This window comes from Mauremys mutica, chromosome 3, assembly GCF_020497125.1.
Source record: "Mauremys mutica isolate MM-2020 ecotype Southern chromosome 3, ASM2049712v1, whole genome shotgun sequence".
NCBI classification, from domain to species: Eukaryota; Metazoa; Chordata; order Testudines; family Geoemydidae; genus Mauremys; species Mauremys mutica.
The window spans coordinates 177355736-177374089 of NC_059074.1; the positions used below are offsets into that span (position 1 = coordinate 177355736).

Here is an 18354-nt window from a genome sequence, read left to right on the forward strand (position 1 = left end):
TCAGGCAGTCTCGGGCCACTACGCCTCCCTCACCCCCAGCAGCAGACGTTTGGGTGTGGGAGGGGGCTCAGGGCTGGGGCAGGGGTTGGGGTGCAGGAGGGGGTGGGGGCTCTGGGCGGCACTTACCTCGGGGTGGCTCCCTGGGAGCGGCAACATGTCCCTCTGCTCCTAACCAGAGATGCGGCCAGGCAGTTCCGTGTGCTGCTGCCACCCTTGCAGCTCCCATTTGGCTGTGCTTCCTGGCCAATGGGAGCTGCGGAGCCAGCATTCAGGATGGAGGCAGCGTGCAGAGCTCCCTAGCCACGCCTCTGCCTAGGAGCTGAGAGACATGTCGCCACTTCTGGGGAGCCATACAGAGCCAAGTAGGGAGCCTGCCAGCCCCACCAACTCTCCTCACCCCCCAGCAGCAGTGGGGGTCCCGAACCGCACACTACTGCCCACCCCTTCCCCCAGCACCCGTGGCACCCCTGGGCTGCCCTCCCCCACCTCCAGGAGCACCCAAGGTTTAGTCAGGGGTAGTACAAGTCGTGGACAGGTCATGGGCCATGAATTTTTTTACTACCCATGACCTGTCCATGACTTTTACTAAAAATACCCATGACTAAAACATAGTCTTACTGATAATGTTTTCTCATGTTGGCTGTGAAAGTTTCACTATTCCAAATAGATAACATTTCAGGGGTTGCTATAATTATCATTTTTAATTGTTATAAAGGTGCACAACTGACAATCCACCCACCCTCATGTCACGAATGTGGCATAAGGCTAAGACAATAACTTTTTTGAAAATTGTACAGGCTTTAATTTTGAATATGCACACTTGTCTCCAAAGGAGACATCACTTTTTCATCTGTTCCATTTTGGTGATATAGATTAGTAATTGGCTTTCACTTTTTGCTTAAAGGAAGAGAGGTCGATGACTGACAAAAATGCTAGAATTTACAATATATGCTAATAGAGATTTATAACCTTACACTAGTTGGAGACCATCTGTTGATTTAGTTTTATGCCTTGGGACATCTTCTGTTCTGTTCCAACAACTGTGCAAAGCCTTTACCCTTCAAATCGCATTCTAACTTGATGTTTTTATTGCATTTCTGCTAAACAAAATAATGAATTGGATATTTTTAGTGGCACCTTATAAAATGCATTATGTGGGATTTGTTTTCAAGTCATAGGAGTTAATTAAAATGGTTGTTGATTTGCCAGCTGTGGTTGTACTGGAACAACAAACCTTCCTCAGTATGAGTATTAAAATGTATGCCTTCCGGCTTTGTATTTTGTTGGATTCAGCCATTATATTTAAATCCAATTAAAAAAATCTAATAGAGAATAAGGTATGAGAGAATTACAAGGTGCCATAGCAAATAAGTTATATTAGTTATCCATTCAGAGTTAGCTTTCTGGGGTAGGTATCAAAGAACACAATTTGAAAAGCACCAGATATATTTGCAGTCCCATAATGACTTATTCACTTAAATAGCTGTAATAAATGTTGGTAACTGGATAACTTTTTTTCCATTCCTGTATTTGATTAGTTACCACTTTTTTCCATAGGCTTGACACTCTATACATGTAAAAATAGTGCATTAGACTACAGCATTGCCTAGAAGGGTCCAATTGGAATAGATTTTAATTACCAATGAGTAAATATATGCACCTACTTAAGTGTTTGCAGGATTTGGGCTGTAGCTTATTTATTATCCACCTATGTACATTTTTAACATTTCTGAATATGTCTGAGTGTTTAACACACACCAGTAGTCCTGAGAAAACTAAATCTTGACAAGCTTAAAAAAAGGGTTTTTTTTGGTGGTGGGCGGGAGGTGAGATGGAAGGGAGGTAGTTAGATCTTCTCTTTTTTAGTTAACACTGAATTAGGAGATTTGCATTCAGTCTAATGCTCTGGTAAGTGAATGTACGTGGATTAAAACAATGCAACAGTGATACATATGGCCTAAAATGGAACAATTCAAGGCTATTTGATCTAGACTTTGCTGACAACATCGCTCTTATCAATGAAGATTCCAATGGACTACAAAAATGCACAAACCAAGTAAAAGAAGTAATGGAGGAAATAGGTATGAGATACAGTGTAAAGAAATGTAAAGTCATGTTAATGGGGACTACAGGGACAGAAATCAGAATTGAAGAAGAGAAACTGGAGAAGGTGGACAATTTTATGTATCTTGGAAGTACCATCAGCCAAGATGGTACTCGTTCTGAGGAAATATGAAGAATCTGGAAGGCAAACACTGCATTTGGAAGACTCGGAAACATCTGGCAACTCAAAAACATGTCCCTCAAGACAAAACTGAATGTGTACAAAGCAATTATCACCCTCACAACATATAGCAGTGAGACATGGCAACTTACCAAGAAAGATACGCAAAAGCTGGATGCATTTCATCACAAATGTCTGAGAAGAATATTGGGAATAACATATAGAGATAGGAAGACAAATGAAGTCAAAAAAATTACTGGACAGGGCACCCTCTCACAAATAATCTACAAAAGACACCAGTTTCTGGGACAAGTGCTGAGAATGGAAAAAGAATGCTTACCAAATACAGACATTGAATGGAAGCCAGAAAACGCAAGAAGAACGAGAGGAAAACCGCGAATAACATGGAAACGAACAGTTCTGAACAACATCAAGCACCTCAACATGAAATGGGAAGATTTAGAGAGAAGGGCAGTTGACAGGCAAGGATGGCAAATGTAGGTAGTCCAATGTGCAGCAAAGCATGGGATGATCTAAGGTAATGCCCTGGTTTGCTGTATCAAAAACATCTGTCAGTTCATGACTGTTGCACATCTACTGTTCCATGCCCAGAATGGAGATAGAAATCTTTTGACCTGTTATGGCAGATTCCATTGAAAGTAACTGGATGTTTGTACTCCTTAATCTCTGAAGCCAGGTGAACATTCGGCTATATTGGAATTGGAGAGTCTTTCATTTTACAATTCAGTTATCAGTTTCAGCAATGAAGAAATTATTGACGTGTTCTTAAAGTTGAAAATGTGTGCAATGGTGATGATGACTGTCTTTTTATTCCTGCTCTTATTGGAAGCCCGGGGGGGAATAAATCCAGCCCTTCAGTGTTTCCCTAGATTCTCCTGGTAGATTTTTCCATAGTTATATGGCAGAATGTTGCCATGAAAAAGCCTTTTAATGTCTGAAACCTATTGGGAGGCCACATGTTCTTTTTTTAAATTTCTCACTCCAGATTGGCAGCTGCACATAGAATGAAGAGATGACTTTGTGGAGGAGAAGAGAATAGCTTATGTTTTGGGCAACTTTTCTAAATACAATTAGGGCTACAATCTGTAAAAAAAATATTAAACTCTCCAGTGCTCTATTTTGGGATAATAAAATGGTTATTTTATTATTTTGAGAAGTTTTATCCAGAATGACAGATTTGATTTTTTTTTTTAACCAGATAATTTAGGAACTCCTTTGTGTTTGTTTTTTAATAGGCTGCAACATCTACTCAGTTAAATTTTCACAGTTAAGGTTTATAAAACGTTAAGTATTAGCTTAATCAGCTTACCTTGGAGAATGTGGTCAAATGCAACAGTTCTGTTTCAGCATCTGCTAGTCAAGGATAGACTAGTTGAGTATAGTCTTAAAATATTTGAACGTGGCACAGGTGATAACAGATCTATTTACAGGAGTTGGAGTAGGCAATCAATTTGCTGGCTCCTACAGACTCTTACTGGAAGCAGTACAAACCGAGATACACATTGCTAGGTGTCTATGGATATAAATGCTGAAAACTTGTTTTCAAGTTTTGCCTTTTTGTGATTACTGGCTTTGGAGCAGAAGAGGGGAACTGGATTTGGCTTGAAATGGAACATGAGAGCCTTTCAACTTTTAGTTTGTGAGTCCGTGTGTAGTCCTGGTTGGTAGGGAGTGAGAATCTGTAGCTGTTTGGTCTGTGTGAAATTAGTTTCTGTGATGTAGCTGCTGTTCTTGTAGGTGAATGGATCAGTCTTCTTGATATGTCAGGCAGGTGATAGTCCAGATGCAGGATTTTTTCACCAAGTTCCATGCAAGAAGGCTTTCTTGGTGCACAGCTTTCAGATCTGGGGGTGGAAAAACTATAGTCAGGATAGAGTAGGCTACCAGTCCAATTGTTCTGCTTGAGCACTATTGTTTATTAGGACATCTTGAGTGAGTGTCCATACTGACGATGTTACATGTAAACCAATTAATGAGGTAAGAGAAACGCATGAGGAAACAATAAGGTAATGAGTTAATCAAACTGTATCTCTAAAATTGCTTAACCTGACTGCAAGGAAACCTGTGTACTGTATACCTGATCTAAGGAAAATTGGGTTGAAATTGGAAAAGATTTTGGAAAATGTGCTGTAGGCCTTTCATAACCCTACAGAGTGTATTTAATTGTTAGAAGCTTGCACTGAAGCACTTGCCTATTTCCAAAAGGGTTGCTGTTTTAGAACACCCCCATCCCTTTGTGGTCTGCCTGCTAGGTGGCTATGCAGATTGTGTGAGAATCATGTAACAATCATCTCATCCCTCTCCAACAAACGTGTTTGTTTACTACTACTGAGCTATCTGCATGCAAATGAATATTCAAATCTATCTATTTCAAATGTAAATGGCTCAGTCACATATCAGCCTGTGGCAATTTGGGGAATCTGTGTATAACTTATGAATTCTGGTTGATGTTATGACGTTATTATTAAACTGTTACATCATGGAATTGCCTCTGTGAATGTGAAAGCCATATTTTGTTGACGGGTTGTAGTATGTACCTACCAGGTTTAATGGTTATAGTGATCTGACTGAACAGTGAGTGTAATAAGGAGGTTGTCTGAGCCAGAAACCCAGTCCAGCCAACTTTCTCTTCAGGGGCTGATGAAGTGGAGAGTAGAAAATCACCTGCAACACAAAGCAGCCAGGTGATGATAGGGGGATACTTAAACTCAAGACTCAGACATGCAGTAAGCTTTGGTCAGGAGAGAGAAATGTGCATGCTTTTGTAGTGGGTGGTCCTGTTTAACTGCAGGACCAACCAAGGTCAGAGAGAGTAAGCCGACTAAGAGGATCTTTGATTCTGAAGTGAAACCATGAGCTGCAGGGGAAGGATCCTGGATACCCCAGAGGACTCTTCCCAAGCCTAACGAACTCTCCAGAATGGTGAGGAATGGGAGGCAGAAAGATGCCTTTGGCATGTTTGTTCTGTCTCTCTCTCGTGCTGCTAAGTAAAGAGTAGTTTGTGTTCAGAATCCTGTGCAAAGTCTGTCTGTTTGCGTTGGCTCTTGTATATCCCTAGTGTTCCATGTTTTCAGTTTTTATTTGTTGAAAAATTCCCTGTTGTATTTTTTTGTATTTATTTTCCAAACATTAAAAACAGGATGAAATCAGGTTAAAAAATTAACAAATCAGGGAAAAAAGAATAAAAACTTTCATAATATACACATGGTGTCAAGTATCAGAGGGGTAGCCGTGTTAGTCTGGATCTATAAAAAGCGACAGAGTCCTGTGGCACCTTCTAGACTAACAGACGAAGTGGGCCTTCACCCATGAAAGCTTATGCTCCAATACGTCTGTTAGTCTATGAGGTGCCACAGGATTCTTTGTCGCATAATATACACAGTTTACTCTACAGTATAACTGAAAATTATTTTTATGTACAAAGATCTTTTTTCTCTGAGCTAGTAGTTTTTTCAGAAAATCCTGGTTTGTGTACTCCCGCATAATTTTCTTCAAAGTGTCCTCACTCATGTTGAGCCTCTTGCTGTCTTGGAGGTAGTCCAACTTTGAAAATAAGTGCTCTGCATCAATAGATCCAGGGGGTGCCCTTAAAGCTCACCGTGCCACTTTGCTGAAGTTGGGAAGCGTGTCTTGATGACTGTTCCAGAAAGCCAGCACATCCAGTTTCACATTGTCAGGGATAGGCACGTTCATGTAAGTAGTAAATTCCCGTTTCATATTTGAAATTTCATCTTTAGTGGCAAATGGTTGAAACGCTCTGGCATAACAGTTGTAGTCTGCTGCAAAATTCACCTTGAGGAAGAGGTGCGACACTTGGATGACATTCCAAAAAGAAACTTCAGCACCAAACACTTCGGGGTTCAGATTACAGGCCACAGTTGTCTCCCATTTCTTGCTGAGCATAGCGTTGAAGGTTTTGAACAATTTTTTTTGGTATTCTTGTGTTCTGGGGTCAGAAGAATTTCCAGAAACAGCTGGGTTTTCTCGCCGTATGTTTCTCCTGTAACTTTTGTGCTCAATTCAGCTGAGATTTTGGCTGTCAGGATTTGGTAAATGTCTGTATTGGCAAATGTGTTGGCAGTAGTCCGAGAAAACTTCAGTGTTTTCTGTGTGTCACACGGTGATTCCAAGTTTTCAACAATGAACATCACCAGATTCTGTGCACCAAGGCAGTCATTTTGGTTATTTGCCAGTCTTTTCAGAGTTTCTGCTTTCAAACCAACAAACACAGGAGATGCATTAGCACAGTCCATGTGTTATTTACATGACAGGCAGCGAAGTACAAGCTCATCCACCGATGTGGCCCAACAGAGGTAGGTAATGGGCCGTAGCGCTGCACTCATCTCGCACTATGTAAAATAAAGCCTTCAGCTTATTTGAATGCTTAAAAATGGCCATGAATACAGTGATGCAAGATTTCATGTCTTTAATTTCTTCTGTCCCAGTAGCTGCTGACAGCCCAAAGTTAATCAGATGAACAGGACAGCTAATGTGTAGCAGCTCCGGCTTCTGATTGAGTTTAATTTCCTGTGCAAACTTAGTTATGTACGAAGCAGAATCTGTGTTAGTTGTGGCCACGTTTTCCTAAGTTAGTCGGTACATCTCAAACATGTCAATTATTGCTGCGTCGACAACACGGGTGTCAGCAGAGGGGATGAATGCCGCATCAGCACAAAACAACTCAGGGTTTATTTGCTTGGAAATCAAGAAACAAAAACAAAAGGCCAAGAATCAGACCGTTCAAAGCATCAAACTAGATTATTATTCCATCAGTTTAGATACTAAAGCATCATCATTTTTCTTTCAGATACTTATGAGTGAGGTGGTCTGCATTAGGAAGGGTTTTTGCTGCTGGACACTATGGTGACTTTGTACAACAATAGGCCCCACTGCAATTAACAGCGGTTGTCCGGCGAAACAAATAGGTTGCACAAATTCATTGACACAATCGTTAAAACCCTGGTGAAAGCTCCTGATATTGTTTATTCTGAAGCTCAGTTTCTTTAAGCTTGCTTTTGACATGCTCCTTTATTCTCAGTGCAAGCACTGATCTCAGTGCTGTAGTACTTGCAGTGCAATGCATTCTCTTCGTTCCTGCCTTTTACTTTTCTTGCAAATTTCTAAGCACTGATTTTCTTGTTGGTATTCAGGCACAGATTTGTGTTTCTGCCCCATGTTTACCTTTTGCCTTATCTTTATCTGTGGAGGATTTCTTGTTTAAATTCAGTACTGCACTAAATGAATGCAAAGGAATAGTGGAGCAGCGTCTCCTTGTGAGCCAATCAGAGTCCAGGATTAACGTTGTTTGTTTGTTTGTTCCAACCACCACTTTGTGTGTGTTCTGTGCTTTATGTTGGAACTGCTTCAGTTGCAGAGCTGCCGGACACAGTGTTTAACAAAAATAAGTAGCTGAAAAAAATACTGAGTGGATTGATAAACAGGTGTAAATCAGTAAAAACTGAACTCTTTTAATAAAAAAAAAACTGGTAATTTATCAGTGAAAATAGATAGAAACTGAAAATGCGGAACACTACATATCCCTAAAGGGGTTACTGTAAACCCAGAGTTCCCATGAGGCTGGAGTTCTGGGAAAAGGTGTATTTAAGCTATGGGGAAGTCTGATGAGACCACACTAGTCCCAGGGGCTAGGCAGTTGGACCACAAGGTGTCAGGTCTCAGGAGGGACACTCTAGCAAGGGATCGTGCTTCGAATCTGTTTAGACTCAAAAAGCTTAGCGTACATGGGACCCAGTGAGGTGAGGTTCAAACACAGCAGCCTGCGGAGTGTCCAGCCAGAGGAGAAGCATAGAGGAGGCTTTGTGTGCGACTCAGCAAAACTCTCTCCAGCTAAGAATATCATCTGACACAAACAATACTGAGTTATGAAATGATGTACAAAAACTATTAAACCAAATCAAACAAAATGACTAATGTAAAAACATTGAACTTCTGCATAACGAATGTATGCAGCAGTCAAAATGTTACTATAGTTATATTCATTCTCATTTTTCTTTTTGTAGGTGGAAAATCACGAATTCCTTGTGAAGGCTTCTTTTGATCCTAATCTGACCGAGTTGAGAGAGAAGATGAACAAACTAGAGGAGAGCATGCAATCTCTTCTAAAGACTGCAGCCAGAGAACTAGGTACGGTGGGGTAAAAATCCCTTTAATACTGTCTTTATAAAGTGCTGTGAGATCTACTGATCATATAAGAGTTAGGTATTTTTATCTTTAGTTTAATTATTTAATTGTTAGGCTGCTGGATGATTTTAATGGTGTTATTTAGTATGATATGTGGAGAGTAACAAACAGCTTTATGCCCAAATTGCTTTTTGTGCAAGGTGGTGTTTCAGAGTGTTTCACCAGTTGCTGCGTACCTATTACAGAGTTGTACAGAATTGTATTTACTGTAACTGTAGTCAAATATCCTGTCCTTATCTGTTTATATTGGTGTCCATTCTGGAAATGCCCATTTTCTGTGGTATGAAGGAGCATATAAAATGGAATACAGAATTCTATTAAGCAGAATTAAACATTTTAAAACTACCATTTCTTGTGTGGTAGTGAGTGCAGTTCTCACCTTGATCAGTGATTCACAATCTCTTTTAATGAAAATAAAGTGATAAGAAAAACTGGCAACGCTGACAAAATAAATTAATCTAAATTACCGATTTTTTATTTACATCATGGTTTTGCTCATGTGACCCTGCCGCTTCTTCTTCTGGAGGTTCCAGATGTACCCTACACACACATTACTATCAGAATATTCAGTTTTTCTTTACAGATCACCTAGTTAGTCGTCTGCTTCAGTGAATGAAAGTCTGCTTAGTTTGCTGTATTCCAAAAATGGTGCTAAACTTATTTCTGGCTGCTTTGATTGGTTTTGGGGACACAAGTAAACCAAACTTGTTTATACTTTGTGCTTCTATAAAATACCTGGATGAAAGGGAGCAAAAGACTTGATTGGCTAGGACTGGAACTGGGGTTTCCACCTCCAGAAGCATGTATCAATTGAGATAAGCAGCGCTTTTAATACAAATGAGCTTAGCTCTCTCTCAGGGGTTCTCAAACTTCATTGCACCGTGACCCCTTTCTGGCAACAAAACTTACTACAAGACCCCATGAGGGGGAACTGAAGTCTGAGCCCGCCTGAACCGCTCCTGCCTTGGTCGGGGCGGGGGCAAAGCCAAAGCCCAAGGGCATCAGCCCTAGGCAGGAGGTCTGTAACCTGAGCCCCACCACCTAGTACTGAAGCCCTCAGGCTTCAGCTTTGGCCTCGGGCAGAGGGGCTCAGGCTTCGGCTTCAGCCCCAGGCCCCAGCAAATCTAAGCCAGCCCTGGTGACCCCATTCAAATGGGTTTGCGACCCATTTTGGGGTCCCAACCCACAGTTTGAGAACCGCTGGTCTATATTGATAGTTATACAGACAGTACCTGTCATTTGCTTTGTACACATCATATTTAGTCTTAGCTGAATATGGAGGGAGGAATGAGGAGGGAGAAAAATTGTTCTTAATCACTGAGGATAGGACAAGAAGCAATGGGCTTAAATTGCAGCAAGAGAGGTTTAGGTTAGACATTAGGAAAAGCTTCCTAACTGTCAGGGCAGTTAAGCGCTGGAATAATTTGCCTTGGGAGGTTGTGCAATCTCCATCACTGGGGATTTTTAAGAGCAAGTTGGGCAAACACCAGTCAGGCATGGTCTAGATCAGGGGTGGGCAAACTACGGCTCGCGGGCCGGATCCGGCCCCTCAGGGCTTTGGATCCAGCCAACGGGATTGCCCCCTGTGGCGTCACAGGCCCGGCGTCGCTCTCAGAAGTGGCCCTAGAGGGAGGAGGGGCAGAGAGTTCCGCATGTGTTGCCCTTTCCTCCAGGCACCGCCCCACGCAGCTCCCATTGGCCCCGGTTCCCCATTCCCATCCAATGGGAGCTGCGGGGAAGGTACCTGGAGGCACTGGCAATGGCAGTGCGCACACAGCCCTCCGCCCACCCTTCCCCCAGCGGCTGCAACACTTCCTTGAGCAGCTCAGGGCCGGGGACAGGGCAGGCAGGCAGCAAGCTGCCCTGGCCCTGGTGTGTGCTGCTGGCACCTCGGAGCCGCTTTAGGTAACCGATGCCAGACCAGAGCTCGCACCCCTCCTGCACCCCAACTCCCTGCCTTGAGCCCCCTGCCTGCACCTTGCACCCCTGCCCTGAGCTCCCTGCTGCACTCTACATCCCTGTGCACCCCACCCCCCTGCTGCACCCCTCCTGCACCGCACCCCCTGCCCTGAGCCCCCTCCCACACCCCAACTCCTTGCCCTGAGCTCCCTGCTGCACCCTGCACCCCTGTGCACCCCAACCCTGTGCTGCACTGTGCACCCCTCCTGCACTCCAACCCCTGCCCTGAGCCCCTCCTGCACTCGACGCCCCTCCTGCCCCCCAATCCCTTTCCCTGAGCCTCCCCATATACCCTGCACCCTTCCTCTGCCCCAATCCCTTGCCCGGAGCCCCTTCCTCCACACCACGCTCCATCCTGCACCTGAACCCTCTGCCCCAGCCCTGCATACAATTTCCCCACCCAGATGTGGCCCTTGGCCCAAAAAGTTTACCCACCCCCGGTCTAGATAATACTTAGTTCTGCCATGCGTATTGGGGACTGGACTAGATGACCTTTTGAGGTCCCTTCCAGCCTATGATTCTACGATGTGATATTTATTTTGTATCCAGCAACAGGATGGAGCTTTGAGTTAGATAAATGTGCCATTTGATGGTTTACTGAATTAATGATGGAGGTGAGCAATACATTTCCGAACAAAGTTCAGTAGCACCAAAGACAAGAACATTAAACTTGGCGTGCCCAGTATAATTTAAAAGGCAACCCAGCTGACGGGCAGCATTCAGAGAATAGGGATAATATAGTGACATCTATTTCTAATGGTGAAATCATTCACTTATCTTTTCCTCCCCCACCTTCCTCGTATTGAAAAGGCTTGGAAGCTGGCAAGAACATCAAATTGGACTCCAATTCACAATTAGGACATTACTTCCGAATTACCTGCCGGGAAGAAAAAGTCCTCCGGAACAATGCAAAATATAAGATCTTAGATACCCAGAAGAATGGTGTGAAATTCACAAATAGGTATTTGGCAGACATTATTAATCTTTTCAGTTGTTTGATTTGAGATGCTAATTCATCCCTTTTTGTGTAGACCTATGAGGGTTTTCTTTCAGAAAAATACTGTTAGCATATTACTCCTGGGGGATTTCTGCACCACTGTGCAATGCAGAAGTTTGCATTAACGTGCACATAGAATTTCCTCCCCTCATCCTCATCCCCACCCCCCACCCCCAGAAATGGGTTGCAGTCTTTCTGGCCGCCACTAGGGGCCGCTGGACCCAGCAGAGTCTAGCTCGCACATAGAAGACATCGCTGGGGGGGAGGGGGAGAGGGAGGGAGATAGAGGGTTCCTGGCAGCTGCAGTTCCCAGCATGCCCTGAGGAAGGAGACGGCATGCAAGCCTGGGACCCAGCATCAGGCTCTCTCTCCCTCTGGATCCCTGGGCTTGGGGGGAGGGGACTGGGTGTCCGGGCAAGGGGAGGGCCCACAGCTGGGCTCAGTGGGGAGAGGGGGTGAGTATCTGAGCCGGGGGGGGGGGGGGGGTTGTGAGTGTCTGCCCCCCCCCCCCCCACCTGGGCTCTGGGTCAGGGGGAAGGGGGAAGAGAAACAGGAACTGGGTGTCATAGGAGTTTCTTCAACTCTAACTCTGCTCTTGGTAGGGTGACTAGTTGTCCTGATTTTTGGGTCTTTTTCTCACACAGGCACCTATTACCCCCCACCTCCTGTCCTGATTTTTTTGACAATTGCTATCGGGTCACCCTAACTCCTGGGGGAATTTTTGTGTGTCTGTATTGTTATGGACATACTTGCTGACAGGTGTTTTGAAATAAATTACCAAAATAATTGAAACTGGTGTGGTTATGTAATGTTGTTTTGACAAAATCTGCAGAATTTTAAATTTGTTGGGGCAGAATGCCCCCAGGAGTAGCATATTTACCTAATGAATTGCTTGGTTTCCCCCTCTTCTGTGTAATCATTTTGCTCACAGACTGAAATGTTGTTGAGATGGGCATGAGGGAAGGGAGTGCTGGTGCAGGCATCGCTGTCACTACCACACTTCTAGTATTCCCCCTCTACCCTGCCAGATATTTTTGCTGTTTTGATTTCAGTCCATTTCTGTTGGATGATTTAGCTACAATTGTCCATAGTGACAGCTACAGTGAAGGCAGTCTGCAGACTGTTGTAGAATACAGCTATTTATAGTTTTATATGCAGCTATTTGAGGTAATCCTTTCTGTTCTCCAGTATATTTTGCTTAATTAATTTTCTTGTGTCTTGGCCTTTCCAAACATGCTGGCTTAGTGTGTTTTGTATATTTGTGTAGATGACCAAAACAAGAACGAGGGAATAAACATTAATTTGATTGAAAGATTATAATGTTCTTCAAAACATCCCTAAAATGTAAAGCAGTTATCTTTTGTGCTCTTAGTTGTTCTAAATCTTGTTTTACTTCACAGTCCAAAATTGATGTTAAATACTGTTAATCAGCTATGGAAGATGCTAAATTTAATAAGTGAAAATGTCCTCATAGGGGATTTATATTTATAAGTAAGCCAAAGAATCCCTTAGAAAAACTTTACTTTTTTGTAACATCTTTGTTATGAATAAAGGCACTCAAATAGACTGAGGTGACAGTCATGGAATAGGCACAGTTGCAGTGCAAACTTTCCTATATGGCCCCATAGAACCTAACCTGGAGAGCGGAGATTAAAAGGTAGCTTAGAGGTGTATATAGATATATATTTGTTTAAACAGTCTCTTGAACATCATGTTGTGAAGCTGCTTGGAGTGGCTCAGGAGCATGAGCACCAACCTCAGGGAAAACTGTTAAGAAGGAGGGCACACATCCCAAATTGGTTGAGAGTTCTGTACTTTGATTTCACCAACTAAGTACCAAGTGTGAACTCCTCATGCACTGCAGTAGCCTTAACATGGAGTCAGACAGTTCCCTTGGGTACTCCAATCTATCTTGCCACCCAGATAAGCTTGTTGTTGTGATAGATTGTCCCTTGTATCAAAAAACACAATGTTCACTTACCCCAGGTCCGTTGCACTTTAAGTCCTACACCAAGGACAACCATTGTAGCTAATTCTATAATAAATTAATTAAAATGTATTAACTAAGAAAAGAAATAAGTTATTTACAAGGTTAGAGCAAGTAAACATACCCTTTGGAACCTGAGATTAACTCATTTGTGCGTGTAGTGGAAGTGCTATAATATGCAAGCTCTATAAGTCCTTTAGGGTTAACCCAAGCCAAGCACTGGGGATCCTTTGCATATCTTGCACCTTCCAAGTCCAAGCAGTGAAGAGAGGCAGTTTCTTCCTGTCAGGGATTTTTATTCCCTTCCCCCAGAGTCAAGCAGATAGGACAAGTCCCCATGCACATCTCTTCTTCATAGTTGCGGGGGGGGGGTGGGGGGGAGAGGGAGGAGCAATCAGTGAAGTCTTGTCCTTTGATGTTCCACAATGGTTTGTCTGATGTCTATGGGCCTTCTTTTGTTGGACAGGAAATACTTCCTGTGGTGAACTAGTATTTAGCACATGCTAGTGTTTCTCTTGACTCTGGGGGTTTACAGTTTCAGCGCAAATGCATAAATATTACCTTATCTCACATATCTGCATCCCATGTTATTACTGCATGCAGCAATTTACAAGCATTTCATAAAGTCCAACACTAAACATGTTTTCATAAACCTAGTACCTGTTGTAACAGTGCTAACACACAGGTGAGCCAGACTGGTTTCCAGCTATGCATTTGTCAACGTTCAGTTGAGGCCTAGGGGCCTTGGAATGAGCTGGCACCTGATCTGCCAGCATCACACATCCATCTAAACCCCCCTTATTTGAAGACTATGAATTGTTCATAATGTGCAGTAGCTACTTGAGACTTTATGAATGAAAAAGATAGACTTCTTGTAGTATACATTGCTTTCTTCAAGTGTGCATGGCTCTAATATAGACCTCTGTATGTGTTTGGGCAAATCATTTAACTGCTCAGTGTCTGGTTTTCCCCCATCAGATCTTCCACACATCACAGTTCATTATAGGGTAGCCACAGTTCAGCTCTGATTCTGTCCTTTTAAAAAGTAAATAAATCCATTCCCCTCTCTCACATTCACACTCTCTGACACACACACACACTCTCTCTCTCTCTCTCTTCCCCGCCCTGCTAGATTTTAAAAATAGCTGTGTACAGACACAATAAACTGCTGCTTAGGGTCACAGCTTAGGATCTTCTGTTGGATTGTAGTCTAAACTCTAATCCATTTGTTCAGACCAACATAACCTTAGCTGTTCTGCATCTTGATTTTTGGATTGCCCTCCCCAAGTAGAACACAGTTAACAAGTTGCCGTTAACTGAAAAAAACAAAAAGTGGTCTATTGTAGCAAACAGTATTACAGACTGAGAGAACAACTTGAATATTGTGATTTTGTTCACAGTAAATTGAGCTCCTTCAATGAAGACTACATAAGAAGCAGAGAAGAGTATGAAGAGGCTCAGGAAGCCATTGTTAAAGAAATCATTAATATTGCTTCAGGTAAACAGGTCTCTATTAACAAATGAAATGAGCTGAAATGTTTGGAGAATTGATTTAAAAATTGTATTAAAGTTAATGTTTAAAATTAAATATACACAAGTTAAGAGGGAAGGTACTGTACATCTGGGGTCTGGTTTGAGTTATGAGAGATTACCAGTATTGGTTACAAGGATGAAGAAATACGTACATATAACATAACCAGCATAGACCCAGATTGGGGTGCGGGAGTTTTTAGAGTGTCAGTGGATAAGTGGGCTCGGGTACGCCACCAATAGAATGTATTAAGAGTCCAAGTCAGTATTGGTGTAGCGAATAAGTACATGGGTGGGGAACTTACTATAGTCTTTCTTTGTTCCTGTATACACAATGATCCTATTGTTTGCAGTTGGTTTCAAGCACGAGTCCCTTAACTCTCAAATTGTTTGAAAATGGATTGGTCACCTATTCAGGTGGCCAAAATGTTTAACATTCCTGGGTGAAGAGTGCTGCAATATTATAACTTGGAAGCATAGTTTCATGCGAAGCAATTCTTAAATCTTTAGGGGATAAATTAAAAAGCTCATGAACATAAATCTCAAATCTGGAAGAAGAAGAAAATGCAGTTAAGCAAGCTTTATTTAAATGAGCTACTAGCCCAGTAAGGAAAGAGCGGGGAATTATGCATCTTTAAGCCAAAGAATAGAGAATAAAATTGTAGAAATCAACATGATATAAGTGTTCTGTGTCTTTATGAATACTTTCTTGACAGCTTTAAGTCGATCAAATAAATGCGCATAGTAATTATGTAAAGCACTGTTCTTAAGAACCCTAGCTTTGAAGTTGTTTTTGAATGGTAACTGTTAAACTTGCAAGTCCTTTAAAGGGAGAATGAGTAACCAGGAAAAAAGCTGCTGATAGGAGGCAAAAATGGTAGGTGCAGAGGGATAAATAATCAGTTAGCATTGCAGCACACATATGTGTTTCATACTGTGTAGAATGTTGACCTGCAGTAGGTGCATGTATGCATGTGTGTGTAGCAAGTTATGCACTTGAGACAACTCTATTGTAGCAGCCTTGTCCTAATTTTTTTTCTTTCTTTAGCTTCTCTCTCACAGCAAATATATTTTGGGAATAGATAGTTAAGCACAGATACAATGCTGAAAAACAAATGGAAATTACTTGATGATTTCTCATTCTGCCATATAAACTGTTCCAGATTATAGGAATTGTAGGTCCTATTCTGTATCTGGGTACCATAATTAAAGAAATACAAAATGTTTAGAAGAAGGCTGAATCTCTTGCTCTCCACTGAAGCTTTATATTACATTTTGTTTACTTTTGTTTGGGGTTAAAGGCTGCAAAAGCCCTCATAATGATTTTTTTGTGTAAAGTTTGTTTAATTTCTATTCTGTTTCTGTTGGATTCATTTGCTTGACTATAGTCGGTTGCATACACTACTGTGGTATAGAATTCACTAATACATTGCAAAGCCAGTGTTCGTTTGGCTTGATCGGATCATATTTTCATAGTTTGCATCATGCAGTAGCTATTAGTTATGTCGTTTGCTTTAATATACATTGTGCAGCTGCATGAAAGCAAATTAGGAGGTTTGTAAAGATGGCATCTTCTACAATAAACATCCAGCAGACATAAAAGTAGGTCTCTCTTGACTCATTTAAAGACTTCACTGGTGTGTTAACAGAAGCCTACAGATGTATACTCCTATATTTAAACATAATTTTTCTGTCTTCTTCCAGTGGAAGGAATATAATTAAAAAAAAAAAAACTTTCTACAGTCTGGATTGTGTATACCAGGGGTAGGCAACCTATGGCACACGTGCCGAAGGCGGCACACGAGCTGATTGTCAGTGGCACTCGCACTGCCCAGGTCCTGGTCACTGGTCCGGGGCGGGGTCTGCATTTTAATTTAATTTTAAATGTAGCTTCTTAAACATTTTAAAAACTTTATTTATTTTACATATAACAATAGTTTAGTTATAGATTATAGATTTATAGAAAGAGACCTTCTAAAAATGTTAAAATGTATTACTGGCATGCGAAACCTTAAACTAGAGGGAATAAATGAAGACTCAGCACACCACTTCTGAAAGGTTGCCAACCCCTGGTGTATACAATTCTTAATTGGAAGTGATCTTTTTAAAAAAGCCTTCATGCTGCTCTGTACCCTGCTGTGCAATGAGATGCTTGGTAGAATTTTCTGGAATGAATTTTTTGCACTGCGCTAGTCACTTCTTTTGACATGTTATACCATTTGTAAATATTAAAGTAATTACAGGTTTGTAGTTCAATCACTACCAACACCCCCAACAAACATTTAATACTATTAACACACGTTATAGAATTTAAATAACTACACAGTATGTGCTCTCACTCGACCTTGCTTTAGTGACACATCCAAATAGTGGTCATCAGAGGTTGTGTGGTCGTTCTCACCATCTATTTTTCCATATTTAAATAAGCTTCCCCCCTTTTCTAATGCCAGTAAGAGGCAATTAGTAATGGGCATGCCTCCTCCCCATTATAGATTGAGAGCATCATATCTTTGTGGTCCAAGTATAGGAATCACATGATGACTTCTTAACTCTCACTTCAAATATGGTGTGTGATGATCTGTCACTAGAGCAGTCGAGTCTATTTTACACATTTGTATTATCACATACTATTCATTCAACTCAGATTTGTCACTACCATCTGCAGTAGGTGGTCTGCAAGATGAATGGAGTTATTTGTCAAAGATGTATTCCTTACTTCATTGGTTTCCATATTTGCTTTAAAGCAAAATTTAATTAAAAAAAAACATGGATTTTGTGACCAGATCATAGTAATTGATTGGAAAGTATGTGAAAGATAAGTTGAACTCTGATTTTGAGATTTTTCCATGCAGTTTTATTTTAAATTGCAGTCTTTTCTTTTGCATAGTGTCCACAAAATGCTGTGTGCTGCACAAACGCAAAAGGAGAGACACTCCCTGCCTAAAGAACTTACCCTATTTTAGTTCAAATTTAGGTTTAAAATTTCCTTGTTTTTTATTTGTATAAATATAAATTCAGCACCGTTATAGATGAATTGTTCTGCTTTTCTTAAAACAGGATATGTAGAGCCAATACAGACAATGAATGATGTGATAGCTCAGTTAGATGCTGTTGTCAGTTTTGCTCATGTATCAAATGGAGCACCTGTGCCGTACGTCCGTCCGGTCATTCTGGAAAAGGGACAAGGAAGAATTGTGCTGAAAGGTTCCAGGCACCCTTGCATTGAAGTTCAAGATGACATAGCATTCATCCCCAATGATGTTAACTTTGAAAAGGGCAAGCAGATGTTCCATATTATTACTGGTAAAAACTAATTTATATGCAATATTTTCAGTTTTCATTTAAACTCAAGAAACAATGTCAGTTTTGAAGTATTTCTTGTGAAAGATGATTTTAAAAAATAAATCTGTCAAAACCATGCAGTGCTTTATAGAT

The 18354-nt window shown here is 41.5% G+C and overlaps 1 protein-coding gene across 1 annotated transcript in view; it reads left to right on the forward strand.

Annotated features, from left to right (window-relative positions):
• MSH2 (mutS homolog 2) overlaps positions 1 to 18354 on the forward strand; it is a 103832-nt gene that overhangs the window by 67194 nt on the left and 18284 nt on the right. The window contains exons 9-12 of the mRNA XM_045010532.1: positions 8266 to 8389; positions 11216 to 11366; positions 14790 to 14887; positions 17977 to 18222. Coding sequence (XP_044866467.1) covers positions 8266 to 8389; positions 11216 to 11366; positions 14790 to 14887; positions 17977 to 18222 — 619 coding nt within the window. The remainder of the gene's footprint in view (positions 1 to 8265; positions 8390 to 11215; positions 11367 to 14789; positions 14888 to 17976; positions 18223 to 18354) is intronic.